Raw genomic sequence first — 18,084 nt, 5'->3', positions numbered from 1 at the left:
AAAATTTATTTAAAATGTTTAAGATTATATTTTTAAAAAATAGATTATTTTAAATTAATATTTAATTTTAAAATTTTTTAATTATTTTATAAAATATTTATTAATTTTTAAAATTATTTAAAATTTTGAAATAATTTTTAATATTTTATAACTATTATTAATAAGGACTAGATGTTATTTCGATAGATGCATGGAAGTGCCTAGGGAAACAAGGTATTGAATGGCTTACAAAACTATTTAACATGATATTGAAAACGAAAAAAATATCTGATCAATGGAGGATAAGTACTCTAGTTCTCTTATATAAGAATAAGGGAGACGTATAAAATTATACAAACTATAGGAGTATCAAACTAATGAGTCATACTATGAAACTTTGGAAAAAAAAAATAATAGAAAAAAGATTAAGGAAAGAAACCATAGTAATAGAAAATCAATTTGAGTTCATGCCTGGAAGATCGACAATAAAAGTTATACATCTTCTTAGACAACTAATTGAAAAATATCGAGAGCAAAAATAAAATTTACATATGGTATTCATTGACTTAGAAAAAACTTATGAAAGAGTCCCAACAAAAATTATATGGAGAATTCTAGAAAAGAGAAGTGTTAGCGTAACATATATTGAACTAATTAAGGATATATATGAAGATGTAATTACCAGAGTAAAGACTTCAGGCGAAGTAACTGAAATATTTCTAATAAAAATAGGATTACATCAAGATCATCATTAAGTCCCTATCTTTTTACATTAATTATGGACGAATTCACTACACACATTCAAGACACAATACTGTGGTGCATGTTGTTTGCAAATAATATTGTTTTGGTAGATGAAACACGTGAAAGAGTAAATGCTAAACTAGAATCTTTGTTGAAAACACTAGAATGGAAAGGTTTTAGGCTTAGTAAATACAGACTGTATAAAATTAAGTTTAGCAATATTAGACGTAATGAGACAATTGATAAAATAGAAGATAATGAGTTGTCTATAACCGAGAGCTTTAAATATTTAGGATCATTTTTTCAAAACGATGGAGGGATTGAGAGAGATGTCTTACATAGGTTGAAATGGAGAAAAGCGTCAGGTGTTTTATGTGACCGTAAGATACCTATAAAACTTAAAAGAAAGTTTTACAAAATCACAATTAGACTTGTTATATTATATGGAGCTAAATATTCCACTATGACTTGAGCACATGAACATAAGATAAGAGTTGCAGGGATGAGGATGTTAAGATGGATGTATGGACATACAAGGATAGACAGAATAAGAAATGAGAGCATTAGAGAGAAAGTCAGAGTTGCATCTATTGAGGGAAACTCCGAGATATACGTTTAAGATGATACGGATATGTACTTAGACGACCAATAAATGCTCCAAGTGATGTGAAACTATAACACACATATCAAACGAGGAAGAGAAAAAACCAAAAAAGCCTTGATTAGCAACAATAAAACAAGATAAAATTTATTTTAAGTATAAATGATGATATAGTAGGAGATAGAGCTCAATGGCGTAAAAGGATCCATATAGTTGACCCCACCTAGTGGGATAAGGCTTGGTTGATGTTGTTGTAGTATTATTAATAATAGTTTATTTATAAAAAATATATATTTAAAAAATAAAAAATTAACTAAATAAGAAAACTAAAATTTAAGAATATATAAAATTTTATTAGAATTTTTTAGAATTTTAAATAAATTTTTATATATTTTATTAGGATAATTCAGTTAGTTAGGGTTTTAGAAAGTCTTAGGAGTTAATTGAGTCATATATCCTAAGTATTCTATTCTAATTAAACAATGCTTTGTTAAAACCTAGTGTTGTCTGTCGCCGCTGTTGTTCTCTTCCTCGCGCATCTACCCATTGTGCGCACAATCGCTGGCCGTAGGGATGGCAATTTCACCCGAACCTGATGGAGGATCCGATATCCGACCCGAATGGAGGAGGGTATGGAGGAACTATTAATACCCGATACCCGACCCAAATACCCGATTAAATAATATATATATATATATATATATACATATATTAAAGCAAATTTTTTTTCCAAAATCAACTTACTATTTTTGTTGATGAGGAGACTATAGATGTTTAATCTATTTTTTTAATTATATATATTTTTTTAATAGGATGTTAATTTTAATATATTTTTGTTGAATGATAATAGTTGGATAGAAAGAAGAAAAATTATATCTATAGATGATATCCGATCCTTTAATAGGTATGGATATACCCATCGGAGATCCTATACCCGATAGGTATGGGAACGGAGGATATAGAATCCGACCCGAACCCGACACATTGTCATCCCTAGCTGGCCGAGTCCATGTGAGCATCCGGCGTCAATGCCACGTCTCTTTTCCCCCCACTACTCCAGCCACTCCTGTCCTTCGCGCTCGCACATCCCGCCACAGAAGCCGACGCGACCCCATGGAGGGACGCCATGGGGTCGAAGCACCCTCTACGACCTCACGGCACCCTCAGAGTCGTTACGTTGGTCCCACACCAAAATAGTAAATACGGCCCGTTTTGGACTGCACGGCATTTCAAACCTTGCACCTAATAGTTATGGGAATAACAATCTTGTCCATTTGATTAAAAATCATAATTATTTTAGAATTACAACAGCAGCTAGATTAGTCATCTACTCATCTTAAATATCACTCTTGATTATGTGTATTCACATGTTATCAAAAAATTGATCAATCCTAGAAAATTGCCAAAATTAAATACTTGAGTTGTCATTCTAAAATCCAACTCATAACTATTAGGTGTTTTGTCCAAATAGAAGCCAACCGGTCCAGTTAAAATAGCAGCATGATCCTGACCAAATCAACTGTTTAATTCATTCAACCAGAAAAACCACGACCATCAGGTTGACTGGTTCATCCATCGGTTCAAGTTTAAAAACAGGATTAAATGTGACAGCAACTACATATACTTAAACAATTTCCTGCACCTATTTTACCAAACAAACATATTTCTTGAATACTGATAACAATTTCCCATCTGTTCTTTGTCCTTTGCCTCTATTTTACTCTTGTTACAAAGGTTTACTACTGACGTCTATCTTTACAGCTGCTCAGATCTTATCATGTAACATTTTGTATCAATGAGCACGAGCAAAAGTTATTGTCTGCATGCTGACTGGCATATGAGAAGTTCCAAAAATCTCCGGTAGACAAGCAAAGAGTCTCTGCGAGGACCAAAAATCAAGCAACAGGCGCCCTCTGGAAGGACAGAAATAGAGTGATCATAGCTTCCTTCTCCTCCCCAAGATCCGCGAAGTTGAAGAGAGAACTCCGTCAGGTCCAGAAGCTTCTTGATATTTCCACCAACAACACAAGGTTCGCTTGAAGCTTCCCTCTACTCTCCAAGATCCGTGAGATCCCCCAACAACACTAGGTCCACCAGCAACACTATGTTCACCCCAAGACTTCCTTCTCCTTCCTTAGATCCACATGGTTGGCATAAGACAGCAAGGGTTCCAATTCTTCTCTGCAAATGACACAAGATACACCCAAGCTTCTTTTGATCCACTAATCCTTGCCTTTTCTCGTTTCAATGCTTCCAGGCAGTTCCTACTCATCCTCTCCTTTTCCCTTCTCTTCCCCTTCTAGTCTTTGGCAAACCTATCAGCATTTAGCATGCGCGATATGTCTCAAGCCATCTGAGGACCAAAACCGTGGCTTGGCTCAAGATTTCAAACATTGGGTGTAACTGTAATAACAACATGAAGAATGTGTAGAAAGTGGAGAGCTACCACATAAGACAACAAGCACATCCTACATACATCAGCTTACATTGCTCCTCACGTTCTAATATTATATTGGTTCAAAATGTAAAGCTAAAGATCATATTCCCTTTTATGTAAATTTCAGGTTCACAATTTGATTGTAGATCAAGAAAAACATGATATAGTTAGTGATATATAAGCTTGGTAAATAGGACATAACTTCCAATATCTACTATAATTCTTGACAAAACAATGACACAGCTAATGAACATGGCAGGATGACTAACCCATAATAACAATAGAGGAAATGATCTCTCAGGTGATCAACCTCGAAGATGTCATCATCCAGAATACTTAGTCCAGCTTTATAGCACTTTGCTAGAAGGCACAGAAGAAGATAATCTGAATGTAAAGTAGTTAATTGCTCTGTGGAAGTTTGAAGTTTACGGATAGCCATCCGCATGGGAGCTATTCCTTGCATGGGAACCCCAAGCTGCATAACCTGATCCTTGAAAATCTTACAAACAGAAATGACTGCATAGAAAATACAATTCTTGCATCATAAATAAGATCATAAACAGCATAGAAACTAGCAAGTATTTCCAGGCCAAAGCATCATACACTTTTCTGGTGCAAGGCGTATCTGTTCTGTTGAGCATGAGTTGATAAATTCAACAACAGACAAAAGAAAACCAGAAGTCTCCTCCCTTGAAATTGACTCAGATGAATAAGCTTCCCTTCATTACAAGCACATTAAAATCAGGCATGAACCATGAATTTTTTACAAGTTAAAAAAACAAAGTAACAACAGGAAAATTTATAGAGGCAGAAATTGCCCGAACACAGATGAGCATGCTTAAATGCAATCAAACACTGGCATAACTACAGAGAAGAACTATTTTCTTTTGTCATAGTCTCTGATCCGGCGGTAAGAACAGGGGACCCCTTTTCCGAGAAGTCAACGCCACGTGGAGGTCAAAAGGTTAAAAGAATTATCGGAGAAGGGTGAACCGACCGGCCGACCAGAAAAGGATTGGACCAACCGGCCGACCGGAGTCTAACTGAAAGCAAAGGCACCCCAGCGGGAGTCGGGGTTCCGACGCTCATGTTGAACAAGGTCGTATGGCCGAGCGAGTGACTCGCTCGGCCGAAGGCATAAAGTAGCAATACTGCTAATAGTCCACGGAGCACACTACCGGGATTCTCCCGAGCTGACCGACCGGCCGGACATGATGGAACTGCCGACCGGCCGGACGCTCGGCATGAGGTAAGAAGAGACAAAAGGACAAAGGAACATCTTCTGACAGTGGACATGTTCGACGAGCAGGCCATACGCAGGATCTTATGACAGAGGGTTCCGCTGTCCCATCAAAGACGTGCTCGGACTGTAGCAGTATAGTGTCAGGTAAGGTTTTCTGACAAGCCCATACTAAGGTATGGGCTGAGGACACGTATTAGTCTCGGTGTGTGTGCGTGAGCCCCTTCCCAGCTCTATATAAGGAGCCTCACACTTTGCCGGAGGTACGCATTCTAGCATATTCGGAGCCACTTCTTTGTTGTCCACTTACCTGACTTGAGCGTCGGAGGGTCGTCGCCGGGAACCCCTTCTCGGCCCGACTTCTTTGCAGGTTCGCCGGAGCTCCGTACGACCGGTCGGAGATCTACGTCAGCAACTAGGAGAGCGCCACGTGCCCAGCGTCCGTTGATTCAGCGTTCGGACAGGATCAATTTGGCGCCGTCTGTGGGAACGCTCCTGCATCCGATCGGAAGCAATGGACGAAGCTGGACGACCGCATATAGTGACGCTCTCCACGGAGGAGCTCGACGCTCTGATCGAGTCAAGAGCAGCTAAGCTGGTGGAACAACAAAGACAGAAATCGCAAGCCGAGCGGATTGAGCAGCAAGCGACATCAGTATCAGGAGGCCGAGCGGAAGCACCTCAGGCCACGGTTCCGTTTCATTGGGCCCTATTCCGCACGCCTCCAAAAGCCGCAGCAGTTAATCGTGATCGAGGATCTTCATCAGACGAAGTGCCAATACGGGACAGTAGAAAGGGCAAGGCCCCCCGGACGGAAACCTCCCCCGAGCGGATCAACCGTCAGTTTTCGGAAGCCATCTTGCGGGACCCTCTGCCAAAGCACTATGTGCCCCCGGCGATCGGTGAATACAATGGAACCACCGACCCGGACGATCATTTGGGAAAGTTCGATAACACGGCTACCCTTCATCAATACACAGATGGAGTGAAGTGTCGAGTTTTTCTAACCACCCTCTCGGGATCGGCTCAACGATGGTTTCGGAGACTGCCGGACGGATCCATCGCAAGTTTCAAAGACTTCCGCACGGCCTTCCTCCACCACTTTGCCAGCAGTCGGCGCTATCAGAAGACTAGTGTCAGTCTGTTTGCCATCAAACAAGAAGCCCGCGAATCGCTCCGAGCCTATATCCAGCGGTTCAACAAGGTGGCCATGGATATTCCAACGGCCACCTCGGGAACCATGATGAATGCCTTCACACAAGGCTTGGTGGATGGCGACTTCTTCCGATCGCTCATTCGGAAGCCGCCCCGAGACTACGATCACATGCTGCACCGAGCCAATGAGTATATTAATGTAGAAGAGGCCCAGGCGGCCAGAAGAAAGGAAGCTCCAACCGAGCGGCAGGCCCCTGCCGAACGGAAGCCCCATACTGCTCATCAGCCACCTAGAGGACCGCGAGCTGAGGCAGCTCGCCCACCGCAACAGGCAAGATCCCACGCCATTCAAGAGGTAGCTGCCGAGCGGCCCAGACCAAAGAAAAAGGTATGGACCCCTATGTTTTGCTCATTCCACCGGACGAACACGCATAACACAAGAGATTGTCGGAGTCTTCCCTTGATCGCTCATCCGGTTCCCCGGAGTGGCGGCCGTCGATCGCCATCATCCGACAGGCGATAGAGACCTCATGAAGCCGATCGGACGATATCCGACCGCCAACGAAGACAGACTCCTGAGCAGCATCATACTCCGAGGCGTGAGAATCTCCGGAGGTCTAGGGAGCGGCCTAGGTCGTCTGCTCGGGAAAAAGAAAATCGAAACAACACTTCCCGAGGTGAAATTAACATTATAGCTGGCGGGCCGACCGGAGGTGACTCTAACTGAGCAAGGAAGGCAAGTGTTAGACAACTTCAGATCCACGTGGTCGGATGTAGCCAAGAGCGGGCGAGTGGTCCTGAAATCAGCTTCGGGTCCAAGGACTTAGAGGGAGTAGAAGTACCGCATGACGACGCTCTCCTCATCAAAGCGGTAATAGCCAACTACACTATTCACCGCGTTTTCATTGATACAGGAAGCTCGGTCAATATTATATTCAAAAAGGCCTTCGACCAACTGCAAATTGATCGAGCCGATCTGCTGCCCATGACAACCCCCCTTTATGGGTTTACGGGCAATGAAGTGCTGCCGGTCGGACAGATCCGTCTGGTCATTTCACTGGGAGAGGAGCCGCTCAGACGGACGCAGACTGCAAACTTCGTCGTGGTCGACTCTCTTTGAACATACAATGTTATTTTGGGACGACCGGCGCTCAGTGAGTTCCGAGCAGCCGTCTCTACCTTCCACCAGAAAATCAAGTTCCCAGTGGAAGATAAAGTGGGAGAAGTACGAGGAGATCAACTGGCGGCTCGACGATGCTACGTCGAGATGGTCCGTGCTGAAGCTAATGTCGATCGGAAGACGCCACGGGTCGAGGTGAATGCTATAACTAAAAAACCACCCTCTTTGATTTATGAGGACAAAGAGGAAGTGCAGATTCACCCGAACCGATAGGAGGCCACCACCTTCATTGCGGCTGATCTGGAGGCAAGCCAGAAAGAAGAAGTGATCAAGTGCCTCCAGAGAAACTGCGATGTCTTCGTTTGGTCGACGCATGAGCTGCCCGGAATTTCGCCGAGTATAGCGCAGCACGAGCTCCACGTCCGACCGGATGCTCGGCCGGTTAAGCAGAGGAAGAGGGACTTCAGCGCCGAACAAAATGCTATCATCCGAGCGGAGGTCGAGAAGCTCCTGGAGACCGGCCACATACGCGAGGTCCAGTTTCCGAGCTGGTTGGCGAACGTGGTACTAGTCTCCAAGCCGGGCAACAAGTGGAGAGTGTGCATCGATTTCAGGGATCTTAACAAGGCGTGCCCAAAGGATTTTTATCCTCTGCCCCTGATCGATCAACTGGTGGACTCCACGGCCGGCTGCGAGTTGATATGCATGCTCGACGCTTATCAGGGCTACCATCAAGTGTCGCTCGCCCGAGAATATCGAGAGAAGGTTAGCTTCGTTACAGCCGACGGCACCTACTGCTACAATGTGATGCCGTTCGGACTGAAGAATGCGGGAGCCACCTACCAGCGCTTGATGAACAAAGTGTTCAAGGAGCAGATCGGGCGAAATCTGGAAGTATATGTGAATGACATTCTCATTAAGTCCGTTCGAGCGGCCAATCTCTTTAAAGACATGGATGAGACTTTCCGAACGCTGAGGAGATATGGAATTAAGCTGAACCCTCAGAAGTGTCTGTTCGGAGCAAAAGGCGGGCGTTTCTTGGGATACATAGTGACCGAGCGGGGCATCGAGGCAAATCCCAGCAAGGTGAAAGCATTACAAGATATGCCGCCTCCAAGAAATCTGAGGGAAGTACAACGCTTGACCGGTCGGATAACAGCATTGTCCAGATTCATCTCGAAGATAGCCGACCGAAGCCTCCCATTTTTCAAAATCTTGCGCAAAGCCACTAAGTTTCACTGGGATAAAGAATGCGATCGGGCGTTCGAAGATCTGAAGACATACTTAAACTCTCTGCCTGTGCTAGCCAAGCCAGCTGTGGGTGAGCCACTTTGTATCTATTTATCTTCGACTGAGCAAGCGGTGGGCTCGGCACTAGTAAGGGCGAGCGGAGAAGAACCTGTATATTTTCTAAGTCATATTTTAAAGGACGTTGAATCTCGCTACACTGGGCTCGAGAAGCTGGCTTTTGCTTTGGTCCTCGCCGCTCGGAGACTTCGCCCCTATTTCTTGGCGCATACTATCATCGTCCGGACGAATAGCCCTTTGGGAAGAGTGCTGTTGAACCCAGAAGCGTCCGGAAGGCTCATCAAATGGACCACGGAGTTGAGCGAATTCGACATTCAGTATCAACCCCGTTCGGCGATAAAGGCGCAGTCCTTGGCAGATTTTGTCACCGAAGTACAAAGGCCAGAGCCCGAGGCATATGGAAAATATTTGTAGATGGATCGTCCACTCGGCTCGGAAGCGGAATTGGCGTGTTATTAATCTCTCCACAAGAAGAAAAGATGCATCTAGCCGTCCGGCTGGATTACAGAGCCACAAATAACGAGGCAGAGTATGAGGCCCTTATAGCTGGCTTACAGGCCGCCCGGCATGTCGGGGCCGGTCGGGTGACAATTCATTCGGACTCCCAGTTGGCCGCTCAGCAACTCTCAGGCACTTTTGAAATTAACAACGCTCGGCTCAAGCTCTACGCTGAAGCCTTTGAAAAGCTCAAGGCCAACTTTAGAGAGGTTATTATCCAGAAGATACCCCGAGCGGAGAATCAGGCTGCAGATGAGCTAGCCAAACTCGCAAGTTCAATATCCCCGGTCGTCATCCAGCAGCCGATTGAACAAGTATCTTTGGTGGCGCACGTCGACCGGATGGAGGGCCTCACATTTCCGAGCGATTGGAGAACACCCATCATGGAGTTTCTCCGCTCGGGTGCTACACCTTCCGACCGGGATGAAGCCCAGCTACTAAGGAGGAGAGCCGGTCGGTTCACACTCATTGGAGACCAACTCTACAAGAAGGCTTTCTCCCGCCCACTTTTGAAATGTGTAAGCTCGGAAGACGCGGCGTACATCCTCCAAGAAGTGCATCAAGGATCATGCGGAGGGCATCCGGGCGGACGATCGCTGGCTAAGAAGATCCTGCTGACCGGATACTTTTGGCCAACCCTGCAAGCAGACGCCGCTCGGACCGTTGCGACGTGCCTTTCCTGTCAGAAGTATCATAACTTCTCCCACCGACCGGCGGAGGAAATGAAAGCAGCTACCGTGTCCTGTCCGTTCGACCAATGGGGAATGGATATTGTGGGCCCGTTTCCTATGGCAACCGGGAAGCGGAAATTTCTACTAGTGGCGGTCGATTATTTTTCCAAATGGGTGGAGGCCGAGCCGCTAGCCAAGATCACCGAACAAATGGTCAAAAAGTTTATCTGGCAACATATCATCTGCCGGTTAGGCATCCCCCGTCGACTTGTTTCCGATAACGGGCGGCAGTTTGCGGGAAAGTTGCTCGAAAATTGGTGCAAAAGCTACAGCATCGAGCAACACTTCACGTCCGTGGCGTACCCCCAAAGCAACGGTCAAGCCGAAGTAGCCAACCGGGAAATTCTTCGCATTCTGCGTGCTCGGCTCAACCATTTGGGAGAAAGCTGGGTGGATGAAGTGCTGGGCGTCCTATGGGCTATCCGCACGACCCCAAAGGAAGGAACGGGCGTCACGCCATTCCATTTGGTGTATGGCGGCGAAGCGGTGATCCCGGTTGAAGTTGGGGTCGAGTCCGTCCGGATCCAGTATTATGATGATGGTAACGCCGAGCGGAGGAACATGGAGCTGGATGTGGTCGACGAGGAGCGAGCCAAGGCGTCCGTCCGGCTGATGGCGTACCGGCAAAGAATGAAGCAGAACTACAACCGGCGCGTGATCCCTAGAGCATTCCAAGTTGGTGACCTTGTCTGGAAGAAAGTAAAGCCGGTCGGCGACGTCGGCAAGCTGGAGGCTCCTTGGGCAGGCCCCTTCAAAATCATCGAAAAGCTCCGCTCGGGTGCTTATTATTTGGAGGATGAAGATGGACGGCGGCTAGATCGACCATGGAACGCGAATCATCTACAGCCGTATCGAGCTGGGTGATAGGTGCGCTGATGTAATTATACATATGTTTTGGTAGCCTATGTTCTTGTAATGCAGGAAGCAAAATGATAAAGGATGGCAAATAGCTTAGCCGAACGGCAGTGTTAAGATTAGCCCGGAAGGTCGTCGAGCTCCGACGTTAAATATCGAGAGTCGAGCCGGCGACTATAAACCCTCCGAGCGGAAGACCGTCAAGCTCCGACGTTAAATATCGAGAGTCGAGCCGGCGACTATAAACCCTCCGAGAGGAAGACCGTCGAGCTCCGACGTTAAATATCGAGAGTCGAGCCGACGACTATAAACCCTCCGAACGGAAGACCGTCGAGCTCCGACGTTAAATATCGAGAGTCGAGCCGGCGACTATAAACCCTACGGCCGGACGAAGGCAATAAAGAGGACTTGGGAGCAAGTACCCAAAGGTATTCGCCGCCAATATCGTTCGGCCGCCTCTACGTTCCACTCGGTCCAGTACCCAAAGGTACTTCAACATCCAGCGAACAACCTCTTCTGTCGAAACAGGACATATTCGCCCGAGCGGAAGAGCTACGCAAAATACTTCGTAAAAATACTTTTCGATCACGAGAGGTGTGATAGGAGGCAAGCGGACAACACACATGTTAACTAGCAAAAGGACAAAACAAGCGAAAGGATAGCATATTAAAGAGACTGTGGCCGAGTGGCCAAATTACAAAAAATGAGTGTCTTTGGCCGAGCGGCCGAATTACATGTAAAACTTCTACTCTAGGTAATCATAGAGGTCCTTCGGGATGTTGTCGAGGAGCGCCACTTGATCTGCGGCCGGGATGACGGCGGACTCGGGAAGTTGCCCCTTGGACTTCAAGTATGTGGTGGTGGCGGCCATGGCAAGGTCAAACGCAGTATACATCCGCTCGCAAACTTTCTCCGAAAATTCGGGCGAGCGGATATAATTCTGTCTCAGGGCAGCGACCCGGCTCGGCTCGGCTCGGCCTCCTGATATTCTTTGAAGGCCGCTTGGGAGGCGGCTAGAGACTCCTGCAGAGTTTGCAGTTCGTCCTTATGCTTCTTTGCATCGGCCGAGCGGCTCGCCTTCTCTCCATCAAGCTGCTCCATCAGCCCTTTTATTTTCTGCTCTAGGCCCCGAGCCTCCACGTTCTTTTTCTCCAAATCGGAGATAGCAGTGTTTTTTCGAGTGGTGGCCAGGCTTATCTTTTGGTCGAGCGTCTTGACTTGCCGCTCGAGCTCGCCCAAGGTATGGGCCTGATCGGCCGTCTTTTTCTGCTCTGCCGCCAACAAGTCTTGGGTCTTCTTCAGCTCCTTCTGCAGTTCGGCATATGAGGGACCTTGGGAGTCGGACGGACCGCTTGCCGCCTTCAGTTGTCTTAATTCCTCGTCCACTATCGTCAGGCGGTTGGAGACAGCTATCTCCTCTACCCATCTCTGCAATTAACAAAATCATTAATAGGCCGATCGGAAAGAATGCAGAAAAAACTTGGGAGAAAACGAACTTACCCCCGTGGCCTCTTGCATGTGGCTATTGGCCAAATTGCGGAGGGGGATTAGTGCGACGCGAGCCCGAGCGTCGGCCCACATCTCAGCTAAGGGCCCCTTCAAGGTGATGGTGTGCTCAGGCGCAGTGGGCCACTCGGACTCGGGTAGAAGCTCCTCGGTGGGGAGATGCAAGGTGACCCTAACAGTGCGGCCATGGCGGGAGGTCGTCCGAGCGGAGGATGGAAGAGGATCGGAGGCTGGCGCCGAAAATTGAGATAAAATGGTTAAACGCCGGACTTGACGGGGAGCGGGCGGAAGGACGCTGACAGGAATTGCCTCAAGAGGATCCGCCGGCGCGTCCAAGTGAGAGGGGGTCCGATCGGACGATATGGCCTCGACTGCTGGGGCTTTGCCTCGCGAATCAGCCGTGGTCCGCTCGAGTGGATGGACAGCAGATGTAGCCGAACGGAGGGGTGTCTCCGTGCGGCGCCGCTTTGGTTGGGGGAGTTGTCCTTCTTGAGCAGAGCCTTCCTCCCGAGCGGAAGGCTCTTGACTGGCAGTTGTACTAGCCGCTGGCTCCGGGTGGGAAGCCTGAGCGGCCGACTCCCCCAGCATGTGTCTGGCTCTCTCCCTCGTTGGAGCCGACCGGTTGAATGCCAAGCGTCTCCATTTCTTTAGCAGCCGCGGCCTCGAGCGCCGCCGCCTTCCTCTTCAGAATGCCGGCCATCACCGACTCCATGACGATGTTTGCTGCAAAGGAAAACAGAGAAAATCAGTTAGCAATTAAAACGAATGCACAAAGTAAAATTCTTACCAAAGCCACTCGGGAGGGGGGTTCTGATCAGACTCAGGCCGAATATGTACATAACCCCTTCCGGAAGGAACTTGTTGATGTCAACCCGCAGGCCGGCGAGCATACTGGCGGCATGAAGATAATCCGGCCGCGTCTTGAATCTTTTGAGTTCTGGGGAGAGAGGATTTCCGACCTGCCATTTGGTTTGGAAGGGAGCCCGCTCGGGAAGGCGAATGTAAAAGTAAAATTCTTTCCAATGCTTATTGGAAGAAGGAAGTTTATTGAAGAAAACCAAGTCTGGCCGAGCCTGGAACATGTAAGTGCCCGGCTCGGACTGTTTAGGGTAATAGAAGTAATAGAAGACCTCCGGTCGGAGGGGAATGTTATGGATTTTAAATAAGACGACTACACCGCATAGAAGGCGGAAAGTGTTGGGAACTAGGCTCCCGAGCGGAATGCCGAAAAAATTACAGACGTCAATGATGAAGGGATGGATCGGAAGTCGCAGACCGGCAGTAAACTGGTCGCGGAAAACACAAAAGGCTCTGCGCGGCGGTTTGTGGGCCCGAGCGGAAGCGGTGGGTAAGATGATTTCGAGATTAGAACGGATGTCAAAACTATTTATCAAAAGGTCGGCGTCGCACCGATCGAAGCGCGATTCCATGGTAGTGTATCATGGGCCAAGGGCTTGGTCTTCGGATCGAGAAGATTGGGCCATTGTCCGAGAGGACGAAATCAAAAAAGACGATAAAAGGAAGAAGACGGCAACGAAACAGTACCCCCGAGGACGAAAACTTGGGAAAGAAGTGCAAAGAAAATGCTAGAACCAAAGAGAGAAGGAAGAAGAACCTTACGACGAAGAGGAAGATCGAGGAGAAAGCACCAGAGATCGCCGGAAACAGAAGCGCGAGATCGCCGGGAGTCTGGAGCGCAAGAAGAAGCAGTGAACTCGCACAGACGCAAATGCGGCGAAGAGAGGAGAAAGCGAAGATTTTATAGGGCGGAGCCCGAGCGGCCTCCACCGTTGGATCCAGGTTGCGAGAATCGGAGCGTGCATCGGGCCCATGATTTCGAACCGCCTCGGTCTCGTCACCTGCGACGCCGCCGCCGTACGCTGACGGCAGCAATGCCACGTGGCATTCCGCCACAGGGGAGCATTTAATAAGCGTCTTATCGAGGCGCAGGGCGTATGCTTGGCCTTAATGACGGAGATTGGTGCAACTTCCGAGGAGATCAGAGGGAGGGTGACGTTGACTGGCGTTTTGGCTACCCCCTTTGATTCCGAGCGGATGGTAGCTGAAGGACGCCGTTCGGCTGAACTGATGGTCCAGTCAGTCGGACTAATCGCGTCCTTCGACTAGACTTGAAGGGGAGGCAAGTGATCCGACGGTAAGAACAGGGGACCCCCTTTCCGAGAAGTCAACGCCACGTGGAGGTCAAAAGGTTAAAAGGATTATCGGAGAAGGGTAAACCGACTGGCTGACCAGAAAAGGATTGGACCAACCGGCCGACCGGAGTCTAACTGAAAGCAAAGGCACCCCAGCGGGAGTCGGGGTTCCGACGCTCATGTTGAACAAGGTCGTATGGCCGAGCGGATGACTCGCTCGGCCGAAGGCATAAAGTAGCAATACTGCTAATAGTCCACGGAGCACACTACTGGGATTCTCCCGAGCTGACCGACCGGCGGGACATGATGGAACTGCCGACCGGCCAGACGCTCGGCATGAGGTAAGAAGAGACAAAAGGACAAAGGAACATCTTCTGACAGTGGGCATGTTCGACGAGCAGGCCATACGCAGGATCTTATGACAGAGGGTTCCGCTGTCCCATCAAAGATGTGCTCGGACTGTAGCAGTATGGTGTCAGGTAAGCTTTTCTGACAAGCCCATACTGAGGTATGGGCTGAGGACACGTATTAGTCTCGGTGTGTGTGTGTGAGCCCCTTCCCAACTCTATATAAGGAGCCTCACACTTCGCCGGAGGTACGCATTCTAGCATATTCGGAACCACTTCTTTGTTGTCAACTTACCTGACTTGAGCGTCGGAGGGTCGTCGCCGGGAACCCCTTCCCAGCCCGACTTCTTTGTAGGTTCGCCGGAGCTCCGTACGACTGGTCGGAGATCTACGTCAGCAACTAGGAGAGCGCCACGTGCCCAGCGTCCGTTGATTCAGCGTTCGGACAGGATCAGTCTCCCTATCCATAATCAGGTATCAGCAAAAATATGATGGCAGACGGATGAATTCCTCAATAATGGTTGAGTCAGCATAATTTTGCGCCAGCAAAAATTTCACGAACGAATTACCGATGTAACAAAGCAAAACCTTGCAAGCACTTTCAGCTTGACCGCTAAGTGAATTAAACATACACATTTTAAAAAAAAAAAAACATATAAAGAGAATCTTCTGGCGGAAGAACAAGAGCATAGGTTACGATCAGGTCAACTGGCAGGGTAGTAAATCAACTGAGGGACGAAAGAGGGGTTGCTTTAACTTACAGTAGGAAAAGGTAGCCTAGGGTGTGGATGGAAGGGTCGATCTGGGAGAGGAAGGGGACGAGTCGGTCTGCATGGGAACGGAGAGCGTCCTCGGACTGCTTGAGAAGGGAGTGCAGTTGCGAAACCTCGTCGGAACTCCTGAACAAGCCCTGGATGTGCGCCACCAGCACCTCGACCGACTCCATTGCCGTCTGCTGCCTCTTGCCGATCGCGAACGCGCTTGAAAACCACGCGACAGAGGAATGAGAATGCGAGTCGGCCCCAAACGCCGATCGACGGCGTGGGCGAGAAGCCCGAACTGTAAACCCGGCCGGGTCCGAAGTTTGAATATTGTTCAGTTTGTTACCGAGACAGCAGGGAAGTTTCGAAATATCGAAATCATGTATTTTAATTTTAAAATTATCAAAAATTACGTATCTAATTTTATTTTTTCACTGTTTCCAGTAGGACGGTAAATAAATTGAACTGAGCCAAGTCGAAATTTAGGGTATTCAAACTTATTTGATAATATAACCAAGTCAAGTCGAGCCGAGCTTAAAATGAACCAAACTTTTGAAATGAGTATTCAAACTTGACTTAATTTATTTTTTATAAGTTTGAACTTGTTTGAAGCTTGACTTGAGCTTGGTTCGTTTAGATATTATTAAGCTCTCAATTCAAGTTTGACTTGAGTTTGATTTATTTAGATGTTATCAAGCTCTCAATTCAAGCTTGACTTGAGCTTGGTTCGAGCTTAGCTTGAGTTTGGCTTAAGTTTGGTTCGAGCTTAGTTCGTTTAGATGTTATCAAGCTCTTAATTCAAAATTGTTTAATTGTTTGAAACTTTTAGTTGTTTAATTGATTATTGAGCTTGATAATTTAAATTTATTTATTTATTTAACTTTATTTTATTATTTATTTAGTATATTGAAAAGAGTTTTATTAATGAATATGGTTTATGAACGTTGTTCACGAATATTGTTCACAAATATTTTTCACAAACGTTAACGAGTTGAACACATATGTGTTCAAGCTTGTTTATTTAACTTAATGAGTTATTCAAGCTTGTTTGTTTAATTAATTTTATGTATATTGAACGAACATAAATAATTTCTTACCAAGCCGAACACCAAGCTTGTTCATGAATACTTAGTTCATTTACAGCCCTAGTTTCCGGTGATTAATTTAAAAAAATAATTGATTTATATTTTAAAAAATTAGTGCCCATAATATATTATGTTAAATTTATATTTAAAGATATTTATATAATTAGGAGAACTAGATAAATATATAAAAAATTAGTTTTTTGTCATTCCGAACTCTCTAAATTCAATAATTGATTTTAGCCAAAATTAATTGATAAACATAGAGGGCTCGAAATGACGTAAAATTAGGTTTTATGAGTTCATTTAGTTCTTATTATTATATTCATGTCGTAAAACATAAATTTGACGTAATATATTGAGAGTAGTGATTTTTTAAACACAAATTATATTTTTCAGATGTATTTGTGTTTAAAAAATCACTGCTCTCAATATAGTGAGTTAAATTGATGTTTGATGATATTTATATAATTAGGAGAATTAGACAAACACATAGGATCTAATTTCACGTCATTCCGAGCCATCTACGTCCATCAGCCGATTTTGGCTGAAACTCTTTAGGTTTATTTAACCAAAATTGGTTGATAAACCTACAGGACTCAGAATGATATGAAACCATATCATATGAATTTATCTAGTTCTTATGATTATATCTATACTCTCAAACATAAATCTGACTCAATTATTGAGAGTAATGATTTTTTTAATACGAATTAGATTTTTCTGACACATTTATATTCAAAAAATTACTATTCTTAATATAGTAGGTCTAATTGATATTTAAGGGCGTTTTATATAATTAGGAAAACTAGACAAATGTATAAAATTTAGTTTCATGTTATTCCGAGCTTTTTAAGTCTATCAGTCGATTTTGACTTAAATCTACTAATAGACCTAGAGAGCTTAGAATGATACAAAATTAGTTCCTATGTATTCATCTAATTCTTCTAATTATATAAATACTCTTAAATGTCAATTTGATCCAATATATTAAGAACAGTAATTTTTTAATATGAATCAATCATTTTTTAAAAAATAATTGATTCAATTGCTACAATTGTAATAGTCGACTGGAAATAATAAGTGGGATAAAAATAGAATTAGATATATGATTAAATATTTTAAAATTAAGTACATGATTTGAATATTTTAGAAACTTTCCTACCTAGTAAAAAGTTGAATATTGTTTTGGCAAACAAGGGGCAAAATGAAAGGTTCAGGCAAAAGAAATTTTAGGGATTGAATTAGAAAATTGAAAAAAAACTATGAAAGGCAAAATTTGGGAAAAGGATGAATCCATTAGCATAAAATTGACGACTAAATTATAAATATGTAGGAGCGAAGAACGACGAAACTATAAAATTGGGAAAACATAAATAAATTGTAAATTAAAAATTAAAAATAAGAAATTGATATACCTCGTACATTTGTATCGTTCGAAAAGCGAGTCGCACAATCCACACAGCCCAAATAAGATGTCTGCCCAGCTCGAATTGAAGGGCTTGATTGGGCTTATGCCTAGAGAAGATGACTGATTTGTGATTGTATTACATTTTTCTCTTACTTC

General features: G+C 45.3%; 1 protein-coding gene across 6 annotated transcripts in view; it reads right to left on the bottom strand.

Moving 5' to 3' along the window:
• LOC122045492 (COP9 signalosome complex subunit 3-like) overlaps positions 1–15,767 on the bottom strand; it is a 45,479-nt gene extending 29,712 nt beyond the window's left edge. For 3 of the 6 annotated variants that reach the window (XR_006129996.1, XR_006129997.1, XM_042605730.1), the window contains exons 1-3: positions 15,436–15,765; positions 4,365–4,480; positions 4,031–4,277 (exon numbers count right to left, since the gene is read on the bottom strand). Coding sequence is in view for 4 of the 6 variants with exons in the window: in XM_042605730.1 (XP_042461664.1) it covers positions 4,031–4,277; positions 4,365–4,480; positions 15,436–15,620 (548 nt within the window). In the remaining 2 variants the exon portion in view is untranslated. Of the gene's footprint in view, positions 1–4,030; positions 4,278–4,364; positions 4,481–15,435 lie in introns of all 6 variants that reach the window. The other 3 variants (XM_042605729.1, XM_042605731.1, XM_042605732.1) reach the window with 2 other exon arrangements.
• Positions 15,768–18,084: the final 2,317 nt, after the last annotated feature.

Source organism: Zingiber officinale, chromosome 2B (genome assembly GCF_018446385.1).
Source record: "Zingiber officinale cultivar Zhangliang chromosome 2B, Zo_v1.1, whole genome shotgun sequence".
Lineage (NCBI taxonomy): Eukaryota > Viridiplantae > Streptophyta > Magnoliopsida > Zingiberales > Zingiberaceae > Zingiber > Zingiber officinale.
Note: the sequence above shows the minus strand (reverse complement) of the source record. Positions and strands in the feature narration are given on the sequence as shown.